The sequence below is a fragment of the Melanostigma gelatinosum genome (genome assembly GCF_949748355.1).
Source record: "Melanostigma gelatinosum genome assembly, chromosome: 5".
Lineage (NCBI taxonomy): Eukaryota > Metazoa > Chordata > Actinopteri > Perciformes > Zoarcidae > Melanostigma > Melanostigma gelatinosum.
This window is the reverse complement of record NC_136638.1, coordinates 27,010,476-27,031,914: the sequence shown is the minus strand read 5'-3', so window position 1 is coordinate 27,031,914 and position 21,439 is coordinate 27,010,476. Positions and strand designations below refer to the sequence as shown.

Genomic DNA, 21,439 nt, shown 5'->3' with positions numbered 1-21,439 from the left:
CCTCCATTTGCTGCATGTCTCATTCAGAATCCCTGTCTGACCCTCAAACTATTCTTAGTGCTTTAATACCTTTAGTGACTCTACTTTTATGATTTAATACATTCAATGAGTTAATACACTGTAACACATAATATCTTCTATGAGCAAGAATATTGTAAACATATTGTGACTGACATATTATTATTGTGACACTTCTACTCATCACTAGGGGGTTATTGAATCGTACTTATAATGCGTTTAATACTGAAATTCTCCACACTACAAAGAGACACTAAAGAGACTAAGAGACAAAAAAAGTCCACAAAGTGGCACAAAAAGACGACAAAGAGACAAAAGTTACTTGAATATACTACAATACACTTGATAAATATACTATGTATACTATACTTGATAGACTCAATGTTCATCATTAAAATAAAGTTAAATTGAATCACACCAAACCTTTTTTTTATAATGTTTTGGAAAAAATTTCAGAGCATTTGGTATTTTTCAATATATTTTATTAATAATAATTTATTTTCTGATCCGCTCTGAAGAATCTGGATCAATACTGATCAATGGTTTTAAATGTCTTTACAGTGACAGGATTTTCACAAAATGTCTGTTTACAAAAGAAGATGAAACCAAAATGAAAGCCACTCATGTTCATGATGAAAATAATGATTCATTGTGTATCGATATAAGAAACTCTGTGTGTTGTTTTGTGTGTTTGCAGTCTGTCAGAGTGTGAGATCACAGAGGAAGGCTGTTCTTCTCTGGGCTCAGCTCTGAAGTCAAACCCCTCCCATCTGAGAAAACTGCATCTGAGCTTCAACAAGCTGAAGGATTCAGGAGTGAAGCTGCTGAGTGGTTTTCTGGAGAGTCCACATTGTAGACTGGAGACTCTGAGGTGGGTTCACTGTCTGCTGCTAGTGCAGCACCTTCATGTTTCATCAATAACTCTATTTGATTTATCTACGTATAGATCCATGAAGTGAGACATTTTCTGGTAATATGTTCCACTTCACATCAGCTGCCTCGTTGTCTGCATGTCATCCTCTACAATCATGAAATGTACAACTTGTCTGGCTTCATCCTGCTGTTGGATGGATTACTGAACAGGCCTACCGGGCACAGGCCCAGGGGCCCAAAGTGTCAGGGGCCCCCCTGACCTTTACCTACTAAATGTCACTCAAAGAGACAAAGTCTACTGTGGTAGTGGGCATGGTCTGTGCTCGGCTGCAGGGGAGAGATCTGTGGAGTGGTTCAGGCGCCAGTGTAGCCGACTCCGTGTTACTCGCGGGTCCTCAACACACCACACCGTCTTCAGCAGTTGAGGTTTACTCAAACGTATTTTATTTACAAACTTAAACAAAACTTCACACTGCCGTGTGCTCTCTCCTGCTGCCCGGCTCCTCGGAGCGCACACAGGCCAGTGTGCATCAATCAGTCTGACTCTCGTGGGCTGGTGTTCCTCTTCCTCTGTGTCTCACCGGCCACCAGAGCTCCAGCCTGCTGCTGCTGAAGAGGAATGAGGGATAATTAGCAACCGGTTACAGCTGTGCCAATTAACCCTGGCACTGTTCCCCTGAACCACTCCCACAGATCTCTTCCCTGCAGCTGAGCACAGACCACGCCCACTACACAACTACAAAGAGACACTAAAAGACTACAAAGAGACACTAAAAGACTACAAAGAGACACTAAAAGACTACAAAGAGACACTGGAAGACTACAAAGAGACACTAAAAGACTACAAAGAGACACGAAAAGACTACGAAGAGACACTGAAAGACTACAAAGAGACACTAAAAGACTACAAAGAGACACTAAAAGACTACAAAGAGACACTAAATGACTACAAAGAGACACTAAAAGACTACAAAGAGACACTAAAAGACTACAAAGAGACACTGAAAGACTACAAAGAGACACTAAAAGACTACAAAGAGACACGAAAAGACTACGAAGAGACACTGAAAGACTACAAAGAGACACTAAAAGACTACAAAGAGACACTAAAAGACTACAAAGAGACACTAAAAGACTACAAAGAGACACTAAAAGACTACAAAGAGACACTGAAAGACTACAAAGAGACACTAAAAGACTACAAAGAGACACTAAAAGACTAAAAAGAGACACTAAATGACTACAAAGAGACACTAAATGACTACAAAAAGACACTAAAAGACTACAAAGAGACACTAAATGACTACAAAGAGACACTAAAAGACTACAAAGAGACACTAAAGACTACAAAGAGACACTAAAAGACTACAAAGAGACACTAAAAGACTACAAAGAGACACTAAAAGACTACAGATAGACACTGAAAGACTACAAAGAGACACTAAAAGACTACAAAGAGACATTAAAAGACTACAGATAGACACTGAAAGACTACAAAGAGACACTAAAAGACTACAAAGAGACACTAAAAGACTACAGATAGACACTGAAAGACTACAAAGAGACACTAAATGACTACAAAGAGACACTAAAAGACTACAAAGAGACACTAAATGACTACAGATAGACACTGAAAGACTACAAAGAGACACTAAAAGACTACAAAGAGACACTAAAAGACTACAGATAGATACTGAAAGACTACAAAGAGACACTAAAAGACTACAAAGAGACACTAAAAGACTACAGATAGACACTGAAAGACTACAAAGAGACACTAAATGACTACAAAGAGACACTAAAAGACTACAAAGAGACACTAAATGACTACAAAGAGACACTAAATGACTACAAAGAGACACTAAATGACTACAAAGAGACACTAAAAGACTACAAAGATACACTAAATGACTACAAAGAGACACTAAATGACTACAAAGAGACACTAAAGACTACAAAGAGACACTAAAAGACTACAAAGAGACACTAAAAGACTACAAAGAGACACTAAAAGACTACAAAGAGACACTAAAAGACCACAAAGAGACACGAAAAGACCACAAAGAGACACTAAAAGACTACAAAGAGACACTAAAAGACCACAAAGAGACACGAAAAGACCACAAAGAGACACTAAAAGACTACAAAGAGACACTAAAAGACCACAAAGAGACACTAAAAGACTACAAAGAGACACTAAAAGACCACAAAGAGACACGAAAAGACCACAAAGAGACACTAAATGACTACAAAGAGACACTAAATGACTACAAAGAGACACTGAAAGACTACAAAGAGACACTAAATGACTACAAAGAGACACTAAATGACTACAAAGAGACACTAAATGACTACAAAGAGACACTAAAAGACTACAAAGAGACACTAAATGACTACAAAGAGACACTAAATGACTGTTGTTAGGGTTTTAAACAGAAGGATGCGAGGCTTCAGCAGGCTGCAGGGAGATTTCGGCTTCAAGCTTCCTACTGCACACGCGCATCAGAAAAACGGAACTGGATCCGGTTTCAAAATTAAACAATATTTAATGTACTACACAAAGTTCACTTACAAACGGAATGAACTGTCAATAGTAATGTTCTCGAGAACAGAGACCACACGCACGCATCTCACTCACAGGTCTGAATCCAGGTGCTGAAAAACGAGAGCAGATGTGGTCTGAGGAATTCTCTCCAGAACAGTCTCTTATGTGCCCCGACAGTTGGAAATGTCAAACAGTCATAAAACATCTGAATGACCCTCCGTGGCGATTAGTGATTGGCTCCATTTGACTTCTGTCTCCTCCCATTATCGATACATCTTCTCTCCTCGCAAAACATCTGTCTTGACTCCACCTCTGGTCAGCTTGTCCTCCCCACTGACCACATCCTCCATTTGCTGCATGTCTCATTCAGAATCCCTGTCTGACCCTCAAACTATTCTTAGTGCTTTAATACCTTTAGTGACTCTACTTTTATGATTTAATACATTCAATGAGTTAATATACTGTAACACATAATATCTTCTATTAGCAAGAATATTGTAAACATATTGTGACTGACATATTATTATTGTGACACTTCTACTCATCACTAGGGGGTTATTGAATCGTACTTATAATGCGTTTAATACTGAAATTCTCCACACTACAAAGAGACACTAAAGAGACTAAGAGACAAAAAAAGTCCACAAAGTGGCACAAAAAGACGACAAAGAGACAAAAGTTACTTGAATATACTACAATACACTTGATAAATATACTATGTATACTATACTTGATAGACTCAATGTTCATCATTAAAATAAAGTTAAATTGAATCACACCAAACCTTTTTTTTATAATGTTTTGGAAAAAATTTCAGAGCATTTGGTATTTTTCAATATATTTTATTAATAATAATTTATTTTCTGATCCGCTCTGAAGAATCTGGATCAATACTGATCAATGGTTTTAAATGTCTTTACAGTGACAGGATTTTCACAAAATGTCTGTTAACAAAAGAAGATGAAACCAAAATGAAAGCCACTCATGTTCATGATGAAAATAATGATTCATTGTGTATCGATATAAGAAACTCTGTGTGTTGTTTTGTGTGTTTGCAGTCTGTCAGAGTGTGAGATCACAGAGGAAGGCTGTTCTTCTCTGGGCTCAGCTCTGAAGTCAAACCCCTCCCATCTGAGAAAACTGGATCTGAGCTTCAACAAGCTGAAGGATTCAGGAGTGAAGCTGCTGAGTGGTTTTCTGGAGAGTCCACATTGTAGACTGGAGACTCTGAGGTGGGTTCACTGTCTGCTGCTAGTGCAGCACCTTCATGTTTCATCAATAACTCTATTTGATTTATCTACGTATAGATCCATGAAGTGAGACATTTTCTGGTAATATGTTCCACTTCACATCAGCTGCCTCGTTGTCTGCATGTCATCCTCTACAATCATGAAATGTACAACTTGTCTGGCTTCATCCTGCTGTTGGATGGATTACTGAACAGGCCTACCGGGCACAGGCCCAGGGGCCCAAAGTGTCAGGGGCCCCCTGACCTTTACCTACTAAATGTCACTCAAAGAGACACAAAGTCTACTGTGGTAGTGGGCGTGGTCTGTGCTCGGCTGCAGGGGAGAGATCTGTGGAGTGGTTCAGGCGCCAGTGTAGCCGACTCCGTGTTACTCGCGGGTCCTCAACACACCACACCGTCTTCAGCAGTTGAGGTTTACTCAAACGTATTTTATTTACAAACTTAAACAAAACTTCACACTGCCGTGTGCTCTCTCCTGCTGCCCGGCTCCTCGGAGCGCACACAGGCCAGTGTGCATCAATCAGTCTGACTCTCGTGGGCTGGTGTTCCTCTTCCTCTGTGTCTCACCGGCCACCAGAGCTCCAGCCTGCTGCTGCTGAAGAGGAATGAGGGATAATTAGCAACCGGTTACAGCTGTGCCAATTAACCCTGGCACTGTTCCCCTGAACCACTCCCACAGATCTCTTCCCTGCAGCTGAGCACAGACCACGCCCACTACACAACGACAAAGAGACACTAAAAGACTACAAAGAGACACTGAAAGACTACAAAGAGACACTGAAAGACTACAAAGAGACACTAAAAGACTACAAAGAGACACTAAAAGACTACAAAGAGACACTAAAAGACTACAAAGAGACACTGAAAGACTACAAAGAGACAATAAAAGACTACAAAGAGACACTAAAAGACTACAAAGAGACACTAAAAGACTAGAAAGATACACTAAAAGACTACAAAGAGACACTAAAAGACTACAAAGAGACACTAAAAGACTACAAAGAGACACTGAAAGACTACAAAGAGACACTGAAAGACTACAAAGAGACACTAAAAGACTACAAAGAGACACTAAAAGACTACAAAGAGACACTAAAAGACTACAAAGAGACACTAAATGACTACAAAGAGACACTAAATGACTGTTGTTAGGGTTTTAAACAGAAGGATGTGAGGCTTCAGCAGGCTGCAGGGAGATTTCGGCTTCAAGCTTCCTACTGCACACGCGCATCAGAAAAACGGAACTGGATCCGGTTTCAAAATTAAACAATATTTAATGTACTACACAAAGTTCACTTACAAACGGAATGAACTATCAATAGTAATGTTCTCGAGAACAGAGACCACACGCACGCATCTCACTCACAGGTCTGAATCCAGGTGCTGAAAAACGAGAGCAGATGTGGTCTGAGGAATTCTCTCCAGAACAGTCTCTTATGTGCCCCGACAGTTGGAAATGTCAAACAGTCATAAAACATCTGAATGACCCTCCGTGGCGATTAGTGATTGGCTCCATTTGACTTCTGTCTCCTCCCATTATCGATACATCTTCTCTCCTCGCAAAACATCTGTCTTGACTCCACCTCTGGTCAGCTTGTCCTCCCCACTGACCACATCCTCCATTTGCTGCATGTCTCATTCAGAATCCCTGTCTGACCCTCAAACTATTCTTAGTGCTTTAATACCTTTAGTGACTCTACTTTTATGATTTAATACATTCAATGAGTTAATACACTGTAACACATAATATCTTCTATAAGCAAGAATATTGTAAACATATTGTGACTGACATATTATTATTGTGACACTTCTACTCATCACTAGGGGGTTATTGAATCGTACTTATAATGCGTTTAATACTGAAATTCTCCACACTACAAAGAGACACTAAAGAGACTAAGAGACAAAAAAAGTCCACAAAGTGGCACAAAAAGACGACAAAGAGACAAAAGTTACTTGAATATACTACAATACACTTGATAAATATACCATGTATACTATACTTGATAGACTCAATGTTCATCATTAAAATAAAGTTAAATTGAATCACACTTAAAGAACCAAACCTTTTTTGAATTTTTAGGAACATAACTGCTAAAGACTTTTTTTAACATTTCTGATGCTGACTTTTTCAGAGCATTTGGTATTTTTCAATATATTTTATTAATAATAATAATAATTTATTTTCTGATCCACTCTGAAGAATCTGGATCAATACTGATCAATGGTTTTAAATGTCTTTACAGTGACAGGATTTTCACAAAATGTCTGTTTACAAAAGAAGATGAAACCAAAATGAAAGCCACTCATGTTCATGATGAAAATAATGATTCATTGTGTATCGATATAAGAAACTCTGTGTGTTGTTTTGTGTGTTTGCAGTCTGTCAGACTGTGAGATCACAGAGGAAGGCTGTTCTTCTCTGGGCTCAGCTCTGAAGTCAAACCCCTCCCATCTGAGAAAACTGCATCTGAGCTTCAACAAGCTGAAGGATTCAGGAGTGAAGCTGCTGAGTGGTTTTCTGGAGAGTCCACATTGTAGACTGGAGACTCTGAGGTGGGTTCACTGTCTGCTGCTAGTGCAGCACCTTCATGTTTCATCAATAACTCTATTTGATTTATCTACGTATAGATCCATGAAGTGAGACATTTTCTGGTAATATGTTCCACTTCACATCAGCTGCCTCGTTGTCTGCATGTCATCCTCTACAATCATGAAATGTACAACTTGTCTGGCTTCATCCTGCTGTTGGATGGATTACTGAACAGGCCTACCGGGCACAGGCCCAGGGGCCCAAAGTGTCAGGGGCCCCCCTGACCTTTACCTACTAAATGTCACTCAAAGAGACACAAAGAGACACAAACTGACTACAAAGAGACACTAAACGTTACTTGGATATACTCCACTATACTTGATGAATATACTACTTGAGAGACTCAATGTTCATCATTAAAAAAAGAAAGTTTAATTGAATCACACTGTTGGGATCTAAAGGAGCGTGTTTGGGTTATCAGCATTTAAGAAACTGAATTCTTGACATCAATAGAATTATTGATGTATGTAACAATTATTAATGATTATTAATAAAAACGGGGCACCACCCTGCGAACAGGGACCAATAACCAAACGATAAAACTAAGTCTCATAATTAGTAGTCACTCATAATGTCAATAGTCTGCGTATGACTATACATTCAGTGACAGTGAAGGGTTTTAAGTTCGAGCACAGGCTACTACATACAGTCTTATCAAATACATATGCACAAGTAATCACAGACGACTGCTCCTGAATGTATAACAGAGTTTATTAAATCAAAATAATAAATGATCAGATCAATTAATATTGCAACCAACAAACGTTATCATACAATTTTATATGCCTAAACTAAAGAATGAATAAAATGGATGAGGGTGTATGTCTGTGTGTGTATGTGTGTGTGGGTGAACAGGAAGGAGAGTTTTACAGCTACCGCTAAAAACTACAAAGATGGCGGCGTCGAGTGACGCGGGCCAAAAGGGGAGGGGCCTTAAGAACTACAGCTAGAAACTACAAAGATGGCGGAGTCGAGTGACTCGGACAAAATGGCGGTGAGACTGCTGTATGTAATCACGTGTGCCGATGCAGCACGTGTGTTGTGAGGCGATCGTTTCAACGGGGGTTTCCCCGGGGCAGAGATAAGAAAGAGAGAGCAAAGGTGGGGGTCACGAATCAAGCTTCTGCGTGCGGTCCGCGTTGTAGTGATAATGGGGGTCGCCGTATCGTATACAACGTGCCGTTGTCGGTAGAACTGCCAGCAGTTATGTACGATAGCCGAGATTCCACACTTCACTCACAGAGCTGATTTAATGAGGAGAGAATACTACACGAAGTGTAGTAAAACAAATGAAAAGAAATCAAATAAATCCCAAGCAAACAGTCATAGTTGATACACAAATACAGCGGAACTTCTCTGTTCCGTAATGATTGCGCAATATCTCAATATCACGCGACAGTAACTTAAACACACAAAAACACGGGAATATCAACATATAAATGAATGACCTGAATTAAACTTACGTTAATTTAAGCTAAGCTATGCCCAAATGCCAAGAATCTTACTTGTCGATGCTTCGTTGCAACGTTGAAGTGTTCGTGAGCAAAGCGGTCCGTTTTCCTCGTCGGGAAGGGGGACAGGGGGGAGCTTGCGGGTCGGCGCGGCTTTGCAGCGGGCGCTGTGTGTCGTACGGCGTTTGCTGGTGCGGCTTCGGTCCGTCGGCGTGGCTCTGGAGCAAACGCAGGTCCGATCTGTACTCGCTGCAGGGAGGACAGTTAACTTCGGATGAGACGACGTGTCTGCGCGTCTTGCCGGGAATCCTCGGTCACGAGAGGAGCGAGGCTTCGTCGGGCTCCTCTGTGCCGGTTTGTGCACAAAATAAAAAGAAAAGCGGAGAACGGATCGCTGATGCGGGTTCGTCTCGCGGGCTGAGTGGAGCCGTACTCAACGTGGAACACTGTCGTTTCGTCCAGCGAAATGGCTCGTGACCTGTCAGGGTTTGATGAGGGTTTGAGGGGCTTCCTCGTGGCAAAGTTGGTTCTTCTGTGGCCTGGACGGGGGTGTCCGATCGAAGAGAGCGTGGTGTGCCTCCTGTTAACCCCGGAGGGAAAATTGGAAAAAAGCTTTGAGTTGGGGGAAGCAGATAGTTTTATAGAACAGGGGTCGAACCACAGGGGTCCTGGGTTCGCCTGGCCTTCGGCCAATGAGATTGGACCATAGTTTTTTGGGGGGAGGGGGAATTCACACCTGAGTGTGAAATTCCACCCAGAGGAGGCTTGCTCTCATCAAACTACAAATCAGGATGAAACCTTTGCTTGAAACAGTGAAGGCCTGATTCTCTTTGTCCACAGCACATGTTGAAACCATCTGGTCAGAGCCCAACAACACTTAAAGAACCAAACCTTTTTTGAATTTTTAGGAAAATAACTGCTAAAGACTTTTTTTAACATTTCTGATGCTGATTTTTTCAGAGCATTTGGAATTTTTCAATATATTTTATGAATAATATTTTATTTTCTGATCCGCTCTGAAGAATCTGGATCAATACTGATCAATGGTTTTAAATGTCTTTACAGTGACAGGATTTTCACAAAATGTCTGTTTACAAAAGAAGATGAAACCAAAATGAAAGCCACTCATGTTCATGATGAAAATAATGATTCATTGTGTATCGATATAAGAAACTCTGTGTGTTGTTTTGTGTGTTTGCAGTCTGTCAGGCTGTGAGATCACAGAGGAAGGCTGTTCTTCTCTGGGCTCAGCTCTGAAGTCAAACCCCTCCCATCTGAGAAAACTGCATCTGAGCTTCAACAAGCTGAAGGATTCAGGAGTGAAGCTGCTGAGTGGTTTTCTGGAGAGTCCACATTGTAGACTGGAGACTCTGAGGTGGGTTCACTGTCTGCTGCTAGTGCAGCACCTTCATGTTTCATCAATAACTCTATTTGATTTATCTACGTATAGATAGAAAGACTTTATTTCAGACTCGGGGTCCATAGAAACAGATACATAAAAGTACAGACACAAACAATAAAAGTACAGAGGCCTAGCAATGCCTTATGAAGAGACAGCTGTACCAATGTCTCCACAGCTGGGACTGGCAGCGTGTGGTGCTAAACCTTATGTTGGTTAAAACAACTATGATCACATTTCAGAGTCATTCAGTCTACAGATGAATTTGTACATGAGATTTCTTGAAACAGTTTGGAAAGTGTTGACTCGTGCAGCCACAAACATTTCACCAGCACTACTCCATCTCGCTCTCTTGAACAGTATTCTCATGGCGTCATTGTACGCTACTTGAAGTCTCTGCAAACTCTTTGTTCTGTAGTTTGACCACAAGTGTGCAGTGTAGAGTGGAGTACAATATGCTCTGAACAGAGACATCTTCACTCCATCTGTACACACACCAAACTTGCGTGAGACGGTGTTTGCTTGTGCAGACATCATACCACATTGCCTGGAAATGTCGTTATCATCGGTCATGTGTTCTGTTAAAAAATGACCAAGATATTTGACTTCACTACAGACACCAAGATTATTGTCAGACAATTTGAAGTCAGGGGAGTTTAGACATTTGTCCTCTTTAGTTGGACAGATCAGGATAGCACTCTTACTGGCGTTGTATTTGATGTCATGTTCCACACCGTACACAGTACATATAGTGAGGAGCTGCTGAAGACCAGCGCTAGAAGGACTAAAGATCACCAGATCATCTGCATCCATGATGTGATTAACCAGAGTATTACCCATCATGCACCAGTAGTACAGGCTTTCAGTTGCTTGGACAGATCATCAATATACAGATGAAACAGAACTTGTCTGACACCATTGCTAACCCCAAATGGGGCTGAGACACTTTTACCCCATTTTACTTGCATAGTCTGGTGCTCATACCAGTAAGCCAGAATTCTCACAATGTATGTGGGGACACCTCTTTGGCTCTGTTTAAAAAATAATTGACTGTGATTAACACGATCAAAAGCTTTGGAGGCATCAATAAAACACATAAGAAGTGATGAGTTTTGACCTCTGTATTTGTTTACAATGTCCTTTAAGGCATATACCGGTATACACAAGTCGGTGCCATGTTTGGCTTTAAAGCCCAACTGGTTATCTGTGGAGGTGATGAAGTCCTGTATTCTGTCCAGCAGAATTCTTTCCAGGACTTTTGACAGGACGCTGGCCAAAGCAATGGGCCTGTAATTCTCTAGGCTACATACTTTACCAGCTTTGTTTTTAATGACTGGCACTGAGAGAACAGACAGCATTGAGTCTGGTAACAAGCCGTGAACCATGAAGCCAGTAAAACAAACAGCGAGGAGAGGAGCTAACCTCGGACTAGCATCTTGAAGGTGTTCAGCAGTAATATGGTCTGAACCACTTGCTCTGCCTTCAGACAGTTTATTGATAGCTTGGTGCAGCTCATATGATGTAAGTGCCATTGACTCATTACTCTCAGAACTGTCCACGCTATGCAAATCACTTTTGATGCAGTTAAATAAGGTGCTATAATGCTGTCGCCATAACTCAGCAACATATAGTATAGATCCATAAAGTGAGACATTTTCTGGTAATATGTTCCACTTCACATCAGCTGCCTCGTTTTACTATTAACTATTAAAGAAAGTAATATTTAAAAAAACATTTCTGATACAAACGTTTTTCAAAACATTTTGCTTTTCTTTTATATTGTTTTGTACAAAAGAAGATGAAACCAAAATGAAAGCCACTCATGTTCATGATGAAAATAATGATTCATTGTGTATCGATAAAAGAAACTCTGTGTGTTGTTTTGTGTGTTTGCAGTCTGTCAGGCTGTGAGATCACAGAGGAAGGCTGTTCTTCTCTGGGCTCAGCTCTGAAGTCAAACCCCTCCCATCTGAGAAAACTGTATCTGAGCTTCAACAAGCTGAAGGATTCAGGAGTGAAGCTGCTGAGTGGTTTTCTGGAGAGTCCATATTGTAGACTGGAGACTCTGAGGTGGGTTCACTGTCTGCTGCTAGTGCAGCACCTTCATGTTTCATCAATAACTCTATTTGATTTATCTACGTATAGATCCATGAAGTGAGACATTTTCTGGTAATATGTTCCACTTCACATCAGCTGCCTCGTTGTCTGCATGTCATCCTCTACAATCATGAAATGTACAACTTGTCTGGCTTCATCCTGCTGTTGGATGGATTACTGAACAGGCCTACCGGGCACAGGCCCAGGGGCCCAAAGTGCCAGGGGCCCCCTGACCTTTACCTACTAAATGTCACTCAAAGAGACACAAAAAGACACAAACTGACTACAAAGAGACACTAAAAGTTACTTGGATATACTACACTATACTTGATAAATATACTACTTGAGAGACTCAATGTTCATCATTAAAAAAAGAAAGTTTAATTGAATCACACTTAAAGAACCAAACCTTTTTTGAATTTTTAGGAAAATAACTGCTAAAGACTTTTTTTAACATTTCTGATGCTGATTTTTTCAGAGCATTTGGAATTTTTCAATATATTTTATGAATAATATTTTATTTTCTGATCCGCTCTGAAGAATCTGGATCAATACTGATCAATGGTTTTAAATGTCTTTACAGTGACAGGATTTTCACAAAATGTCTGTTTACAAAAGAAGATGAAACCAAAATGAAAGCCACTCATGTTCATGATGAAAATAATGATTCATTGTGTATCGATATAAGAAACTCTGTGTGTTGTTTTGTGTGTTTGCAGTCTGTCAGGCTGTGAGATCACAGAGGAAGGCTGTTCTTCTCTGGGCTCAGCTCTGAAGTCAAACCCCTCCCATCTGAGAAAACTGCATCTGAGCTTCAACAAGCTGAAGGATTCAGGAGTGAAGCTGCTGAGTGGTTTTCTGGAGAGTCCACATTGTAGACTGGAGACTCTGAGGTGGGTTCACTGTCTGCTGCTAGTGCAGCACCTTCATGTTTCATCAATAACTCTATTTGATTTATCTACGTATAGATAGAAAGACTTTATTTCAGACTCGGGGTCCATAGAAACAGATACATAAAAGTACAGACACAAACAATAAAAGTACAGAGGCCTAGCAATGCCTTATGAAGAGACAGCTGTACCAATGTCTCCACAGCTGGGACTGGCAGCGTGTGGTGCTAAACCTTATGTTGGTTAAAACAACTATGATCACATTTCAGAGTCATTCAGTCTACAGATGAATTTGTACATGAGATTTCTTGAAACAGTTTGGAAAGTGTTGACTCGTGCAGCCACAAACATTTCACCAGCACTACTCCATCTCGCTCTCTTGAACAGTATTCTCATGGCGTCATTGTACGCTACTTGAAGTCTCTGCAAACTCTTTGTTCTGTAGTTTGACCACAAGTGTGCAGTGTAGAGTGGAGTACAATATGCTCTGAACAGAGACATCTTCACTCCATCTGTACACACACCAAACTTGCGTGAGACGGTGTTTGCTTGTGCAGACATCATACCACATTGCCTGGAAATGTCGTTATCATCGGTCATGTGTTCTGTTAAAAAATGACCAAGATATTTGACTTCACTACAGACACCAAGATTATTGTCAGACAATTTGAAGTCAGGGAAGTTTAGACATTTGTCCTCTTTAGTTGGACAGATCAGGATAGCACTCTTACTGGCGTTGTATTTGATGTCATGTTCCACACCGTACACAGTACATATAGTGAGGAGCTGCTGAAGACCAGCGCTAGAAGGACTAAAGATCACCAGATCATCTGCATCCATGATGTGATTAACCAGAGTATTACCCATCATGCACCAGTAGTACAGGCTTTCAGTTGCTTGGACAGATCATCAATATACAGATGAAACAGAACTTGTCTGACACCATTGCTAACCCCAAATGGGGCTGAGACACTTTCACCCCATTTTACTTGCATAGTCTGGTGCTCATACCAGTAAGCCAGAATTCTCACAATGTATGTGGGGACACCTCTTTGGCTCCGTTTAAAAAATAATTGACTGTGATTAACACGATCAAAAGCTTTGGAGGCATCAATAAAACACATAAGAAGTGATGAGTTTTGACCTCTGTATTTGTTTACAATGTCCTTTAAGGCATATACCGGTATACACAAGTCGGTGCCATGTTTGGCTTTAAAGCCCAACTGGTTATCTGTGGAGGTGATGAAGTCCTGTATTCTGTCCAGCAGAATTCTTTCCAGGACTTTTGACAGGACGCTGGCCAAAGCAATGGGCCTGTAATTCTCTAGGCTACATACTTTACCAGCTTTGTTTTTAATGACTGGCACTGAGAGAACAGACAGCATTGAGTCTGGTAACAAGCCGTGAACCATGAAGCCAGTAAAACAAACAGCGAGGAGAGGAGCTAACCTCGGACTAGCATCTTGAAGGTGTTCAGCAGTAATATGGTCTGAACCACTTGCTCTGCCTTCAGACAGTTTATTGATAGCTTGGTGCAGCTCATATGATGTAAGTGCCATTGACTCATTACTCTCAGAACTGTCCACGCTATGCAAATCACTTTTGATGCAGTTAAATAAGGTGCTATAATGCTGTCGCCATAACTCAGCAACATATAGTATAGATCCATAAAGTGAGACATTTTCTGGTAATATGTTCCACTTCACATCAGCTGCCTCGTTTTACTATTAACTATTAAAGAAAGTAATATTTAAAAAAACATTTCTGATACAAATGTTTTTCAAAACATTTTGCTTTTCTTTTATATTGTTTTGTACAAAAGAAGATGAAACCAAAATGAAAGCCACTCATGTTTATGATGAAAATAATGATTCATTGTGTATCGATATAAGAAACTCTGTGTGTTGTTTTGTGTGTTTGCAGTCTGTCATGCTGTGAGATCACAGAGGAAGGCTGTTCTTCTCTGGGCTCAGCTCTGAAGTCAAACCCCTCCCATCTGAGAGAACTGGATCTGAGCATCAACAAGCTGAAGGATTCAGGAGTGAAGCTGCTGAGTGGTTTTCTGGAGAGTCCACATTGTAGACTGGAGACTCTGAGGTGGGTTCACTGTCTGCTGCTAGTGCAGCACCTTCATGTTTCATCAATAACTCTATTTGATTTATCTACGTATAGATCCATGAAGTGAGACATTTTCTGGTAATATGTTCCACTTCACATCAGCTGCCTCGTTGTCTGCATGTCATCCTCTACAATCATGAAATGTACAACTTGTCTGGCTTCATCCTGCTGTTGGATGGATTACTGAACAGGCCTACCGGGCACAGGCCCAGGGGCCCAAAGTGTCAGGGGCCCCCTGACCTTTACCTACTAAATGTCACTCAAAGAGACACAAAAAGACTACAAAGAGAAACTAAAGACTCCAAAGAGACAAAAGTTACTTGAATATACTACACTACACGTGATAAATATACTGTGTATTAATGTTGCACGGTGTATCGATACTAAAAAGGTACCGCGGTACCCGTAAGTTAAAAACGATACGATTTTGCATATTTTTAGTGTCGATACTTCATTAAAATAGCGCGGTCAGAGCTCACTCACTGTTCCGCTCCCTGTCATGCTGCCTGCACGCATTGACTGCAAGGGGGCGGGGCTACCCAGCGCTCACACAGCAACAGGCAGCATCACTCACAGCAGTGATGCTGGGGAAACATGGCCTCACGTGCAGGAGCTGTTACCGACCGTCCTCGGCTTGTTGGAAAGAAAGATGCCAGAAGTGAAATCTGGAAGTGCTTTGGCTACATTGCACAGTGAAGGAAAGCCCACTGACCTACAGAGACCCGTCTGCAAAACGTGTTTCAAAGCCACAGACCAAGTGAGGCAACACGTCTAACATGGCAAAGCACCTTTCAGACAGACACCCCCAACTTTTCAAAGCAAATGTGATGATAAACATGAACACCCTCAAGCTCACCCATAGACAGCTAACACGAGTAGCCTTAGCCTAGTTTGATGACAAGCCTCTATGATCATGAGGTCACAATGCACACAAACGTGCACTAAATGAAACACAATTGATGCAAAATGGCTCCATGCTGGTGGAGCCTGAGGGTGGATCTTGAGCTAATTATTATTATTTTGAGTTCAGGAAAAATAATTATTCCATGAATTGAGATAAAATATGAAGTGAAAATATCAAACTCACTGTGCAAGTAAATGAAGCATTGTTGATCCACCCACTCCCACAGACAGTCAGACAGATGCCAGCAGAGTCAGCAGCAACACAGAGACAGAGTTCCCTTCAGCTGTGTTTGAAAGCAGCGGAATTATGAGAGAGGCTCAAAAGAGAGAGGCGAAGAGGTTAAACATTAATATTAATGCCATTTGTTAAGTGTTCAAAACGCTGCGCAGGAACAAGCTGGTAAAGGGAACCGTACAGATGTTTTATTTATTACTATTATAGATAAATATACCAGTATCGTATTTGTGGTTTTGTATCGAATTCTGGTATCGTATCGTAAGTATCGGTGTCGTGATACTTATGGCAGGTATCGTATCGAAGTCATAATTTTGGTATCGTGACAACCCTACTATGTACACTATACTTGATAGACTCAATGTTCATCATGAAAAGAAAGTTTAATTGAATCACACTGAAAGAACCAAACCTTTTTTTAAGTCATTTTTAGGAAATAATTTCAGAGCATTTGGTATTTTTCAATATATTTTATTCACAATAATAATAATGTTTTATTTTCTGATCCGCTCTGAAGAATCTGGATCAATACTGATCAATGATTTTAAATGTCTTTACAGTGACAGGATTTTCACAAAATGTCTGTTTACAAAAGAAGATGAAACCAAAATGAAAGCCACTCATGTTCATGATGAAAATAATGATTCATTGTGTATCGATATAAGAAACTCTGTGTGTTGTTTTGTGTGTTTGCAGTCTGTCAGGCTGTGAGATCACAGAGGAAGGCTGTTCTTCTCTGGACTCAGCTCTGAAGTCAAACCCCTCCCATCTGAGAGAACTGCATCTGAGTGGAAACAAGCTGAAGGATTCAGGAGTGAAGCTGCTGAGTGGTTTTCTGGAGAGTCCACATTGTAGACTGGAGACTCTGAGGTGGGTTCACTGTCTGCTGCTAGTGCAGCACCTTCATGTTTCATCAATAACTCTATTTGATTTATCTACGTATAGATCCATGAAGTGAGACATTTTCTGGTAAGTTTTAGGAAAATAACGATTAAAGTAATATTTAAATTAAACTATTTCTGATACTAACTTTTTTCAAAACATTTAACTTCCTACTCTACAGAAAATGGGGTAATGATCACTTCCAACAGTAGAATGCTTCCATACCTCCCACACAAATACCTGCAATGACCGTGATGCCATTGTCAGGTCTAAACTTGACTCATTACCTGACTTGTAATTCATTCTTGTGAACCTCCCATCATTTAAACATACAAGTTCCAAGGAGTCCATCACCTCCTCTCCTATCAATCCATTCCTATCAGTCTTATCCACTCCCCAGAGAGTGCTATGTGCATTCAAATCACCACACCAAATGACCCTTCTTCTGTCTGGTCCCTTTATTGCCTCTCATGCTTCTAATTCCAATCGTTGACACAGATTGTAGAAATTCACCTCTAACCACACTTCAACAACTACATATTCCAGGTCTTTCCCTTTTTCTGTTTCTCTGTAATGAATTCCTTTCCTAACAAAGGTAGCACATCCTCCCCATTACCCCGTTCTCTATCCCTTCTTATGCACACACATCCCTGAATCACTAAATCTGAGTTTAGTTTAAGCCATGTCTCTTCAACACATATTATATCTGGTTTATATTCTAACCCATGAAGAAAAGCTTTCAATTCTTGGCCATTTGCCAACAGACTGCTTGCATTCCACTGCAGAATTAACATCACGACTAGTCCTGTGAACGTGTTTCTTTGTTTAACTGTTCCTGTTTTTTAAGCTCTTCCTGAACAGCCATCCCAGTTATCCCATGAATATTTAGATATCTTGCTGCACTCTTTACTGTTGTTTCAATCTTCTCAGATCTCCCTTTTGCTTGGAATGTGCAGTTAAATACTTCAGCCATGAAATACACAAAGCTCTCCTTATTTACTATCAATATATTCCCATCTCCCCTTTGACTCTTTGTCACAAGTTGTTCATTTGACTGTTGAGACGGTTCCTTCCTTGATATATCTCCCCCCCTCCCCCTCCACTCTACTCTCCCTCTGAACCATCTTTGCTGCTTCTGCATATGATATGTTCATTTTCACTTTCAGCTGCTGCACTTCCACTGCCTTCTTTCTCACTTCACACCCACCATAGGCCGCACCATGTGCACCTCCGCAATTTGCACATTTGAGCTCTGTCCCGTCCTCACATTTCCCATACTCATGTTCCCCTCCACATTTTCCACACTTTTGTTTCCCTTTGCACGCTGCTGCAATATGTCCATATTTTTGCCATTTGAAACACCTCAAAGGTGGACATAAGCTCTTACATTATAACTCATATATCCCACAGTGACTATCAGGCAAGTCTTAGAAATCCATCAACACTGACAAACTCTCAACCCTTTCTCCTCCTCTTCTTGCTTGCAGATGTTTAATCCCCATCATTTTTCCACCTCTTATACTGTATCTCAACTCCTCCACTGGGATACCATATACAACGCCTCTCACAAAGGGCCCATCACTTGTCTTCTTAGCGTTCCAACCACCATGTTGCACACTTTTTCAGCTTCATTGATTTCTCTCTCTGCTCCTCGTCCTTACACTTGATCAACAAGCCTCCATCACCCAGCACCTTCGCCATCAACATTTCACCAACTTTCTCCTTCAACCCGTGAGTCAGCGCCACCGGACTAACTTTCCTAAAATCATTTCCTTCCCTGAATCTCAAAATGACTTTGAACCGCTCATTCTCAACAGTCTTCCTCCTCATCACCCTGCCTTCCTCTCTCCCTTCCAAACTACTACCAGATACACTACTACGCTTCCTGGCTCGTTTATTGTTCCCTACTTCAGTCCAGTTATTGTAATCCATATCCTCACTCCCACCCTCTCCATCACTATTCCCTCCCATCCTTAGTCCAGTCACAGATCAGTTTATGCACAATCCGCTGAAACTACTTCTCCAAGCTCTCCGTCCGTGAGTTACTTCCTCGAGAGCGTCGATTCACACCAATACGTCACCTTCCTGCTTTTCCGGCCACCAGAGCTCCAGCCTGCTGCTGCTGAAGAGGAATGAGGGATAATTAGCAACCGGTTACAGCTGTGCCAATTAACCCTGGCACTGTTCCCCTGAACCACTCCCACAGATCTCTTCCCTGCAGCTGAGCACAGACCACGCCCACGACACAACTACAAAGAGACACTAAAAGACTACAAAGAGACACTGAAAGACTACAAAGAGACACTAAAAGACTACAAAGAGACACTAAAAGACTACAAAGAGACACTAAAAACTACAAAGAGACACTAAAAGACTACAAAGAGACACTAAAATACTACAAAGAGACACTAAAAGACTACAAAGAGACACTAAAAGACTACAAAGAGACACTGAAAGACTACAAAGAGACACTAAAAGACTACAAAGAGACACTGAAAGACTACAAAGAGACACTAAAAGACTACAAAGAGACACTAAAAGACTACAAAGAGACACTGAAAGACTACAAAGAGACACAAAAAGACTACAAAGAGACACTAAAAGACTACAAAGAGACACTAAAAGACTACAAAGAGACACTAAAAGACTACAAAGAGACACTAAAAGACTACAAAGAGACACTAAAAGACTACAAAGAGACACTACACAACTACAAAGAGACACTAAAAGACTACAAAGAGACACTAAAAGACTACAAAGAGACACTAAAAGACTACAAAGAGACACTGAAAGACTACAAAGAGACACTAAAAGACTACAAAGAGACACTAAAAGACTACAAAGAGACACTGAAAGACTACAAAGAGACACAAAAAGACTACAAAGAGACACTAAAAGACTACAAAGAGACACTGAAACACTACAAAGAGACACTAAAAGACTACAAAGATACACTAAAAGACTACAAAGAGACACTAAAAGACTACAAAGAGACACTGAAAGACTACAAAGAGACACAAAAAGACTACAAAGAGACACTAAAAGACTACAAAGAGACACTGAAACACTACAAAGAGACACTAAAAGACTATAAAGAGACAGTAAAAGACTACAAAGAGACACTAAAAGACTACAAAGAGACACTGAAAGACTATAAAGAGACACTGAAAGACTACAAAGAGACACTAAAAGACTACAAAGAGACACTAAAAGACTACAAAGAGACACTAAAAGACTACAAAGAGACACTAAAAGACTACAAAGAGACACTAAATGACTACAAAGAGACACTAAAAGACTACAAAGAGACACTAAAAGACTACAAAGAGACACTAAATGACTACAAAGAGACACTAAAAGACTACAAAGAGACACTAAAAGACTACAAAGAGACACTAAAAGACTACAAAGAGACACTAAAAGACTACAAAGAGACACTGAAAGACTACAAAGAGACACTAAAAGACTACAAAGAGACACTAAAAGACTACAAAGAGACACTGAAATACTACAAAGAGACACTAAAAGACTACAAAGAGACACTAAAAGACTACAAAGAGACACTAAAAGACTACAAAGAGACACTAAAAGACTACAAAGAGACACTAAAAGACTACAAAGAGACACTGAAAGACTACAAAGAGACACTAAAAGACTACAAAGAGACACTGAAAGACTACAAAGAGACACTAAATGACTACGAACAGACTGAAAGTTACTTGAATATCCTACTATACTTGAGACTCAATGTTTATCATTAAAAAAAGTTTAATTGAATCACACCAAACCTTTTTTTAAATAATCTTTCGGAAAAGATTTCAGAGCATTTGGTATTTTTCAATATATTTTATGAATAATAATTTATTTTCTGATCCGCTCTGAAGAATCTGGATCAATACTGATCAATGGTTTTAAATGTCTTTACAGTGACAGGATTTTCACAAAATGTCTGTTTACAAAAGAAGATGAAACCAAAATGAAAGCCACTCATGTTTATGATGAAAATAATGATTCATTGTGTATCGATATAAGAAACTCTGTGTGTTGTTTTGTGTGTTTGCAGTCTGTCAGACTGTGAGATCACAGAGGAAGGCTGTTCTTCTCTGGGCTCAGCTCTGAAGTCAAACCCCTCCCATCTGAGAAAACTGGATCTGAACTACAACAAGCTGAAGGATTCAGGAGTGAA

At 40.4% G+C, this 21,439-nt stretch overlaps 1 protein-coding gene across 1 annotated transcript in view; it reads left to right on the top strand.

Moving 5' to 3' along the window:
- Nucleotides 1–19,389, top strand: part of LOC306777930 (uncharacterized protein) — a gene marked incomplete at its 3' end in the record, with an annotated part of 44,527 nt that extends 25,138 nt beyond the window's left edge. The window contains exons 11-18 of the mRNA XM_079269236.1: nt 774–881; nt 4,526–4,660; nt 7,099–7,233; nt 9,962–10,096; nt 12,077–12,190; nt 12,976–13,110; nt 15,070–15,212; nt 19,281–19,389. Of these exons, the coding sequence (XP_079125362.1) occupies nt 774–881; nt 4,526–4,660; nt 7,099–7,233; nt 9,962–10,096; nt 12,077–12,190; nt 12,976–13,110; nt 15,070–15,212; nt 19,281–19,389 (1,014 nt within the window). The remainder of the gene's footprint in view (nt 1–773; nt 882–4,525; nt 4,661–7,098; nt 7,234–9,961; nt 10,097–12,076; nt 12,191–12,975; nt 13,111–15,069; nt 15,213–19,280) is intronic.
- Between the last annotated feature and the right edge of the window lie 2,050 nt (nt 19,390–21,439).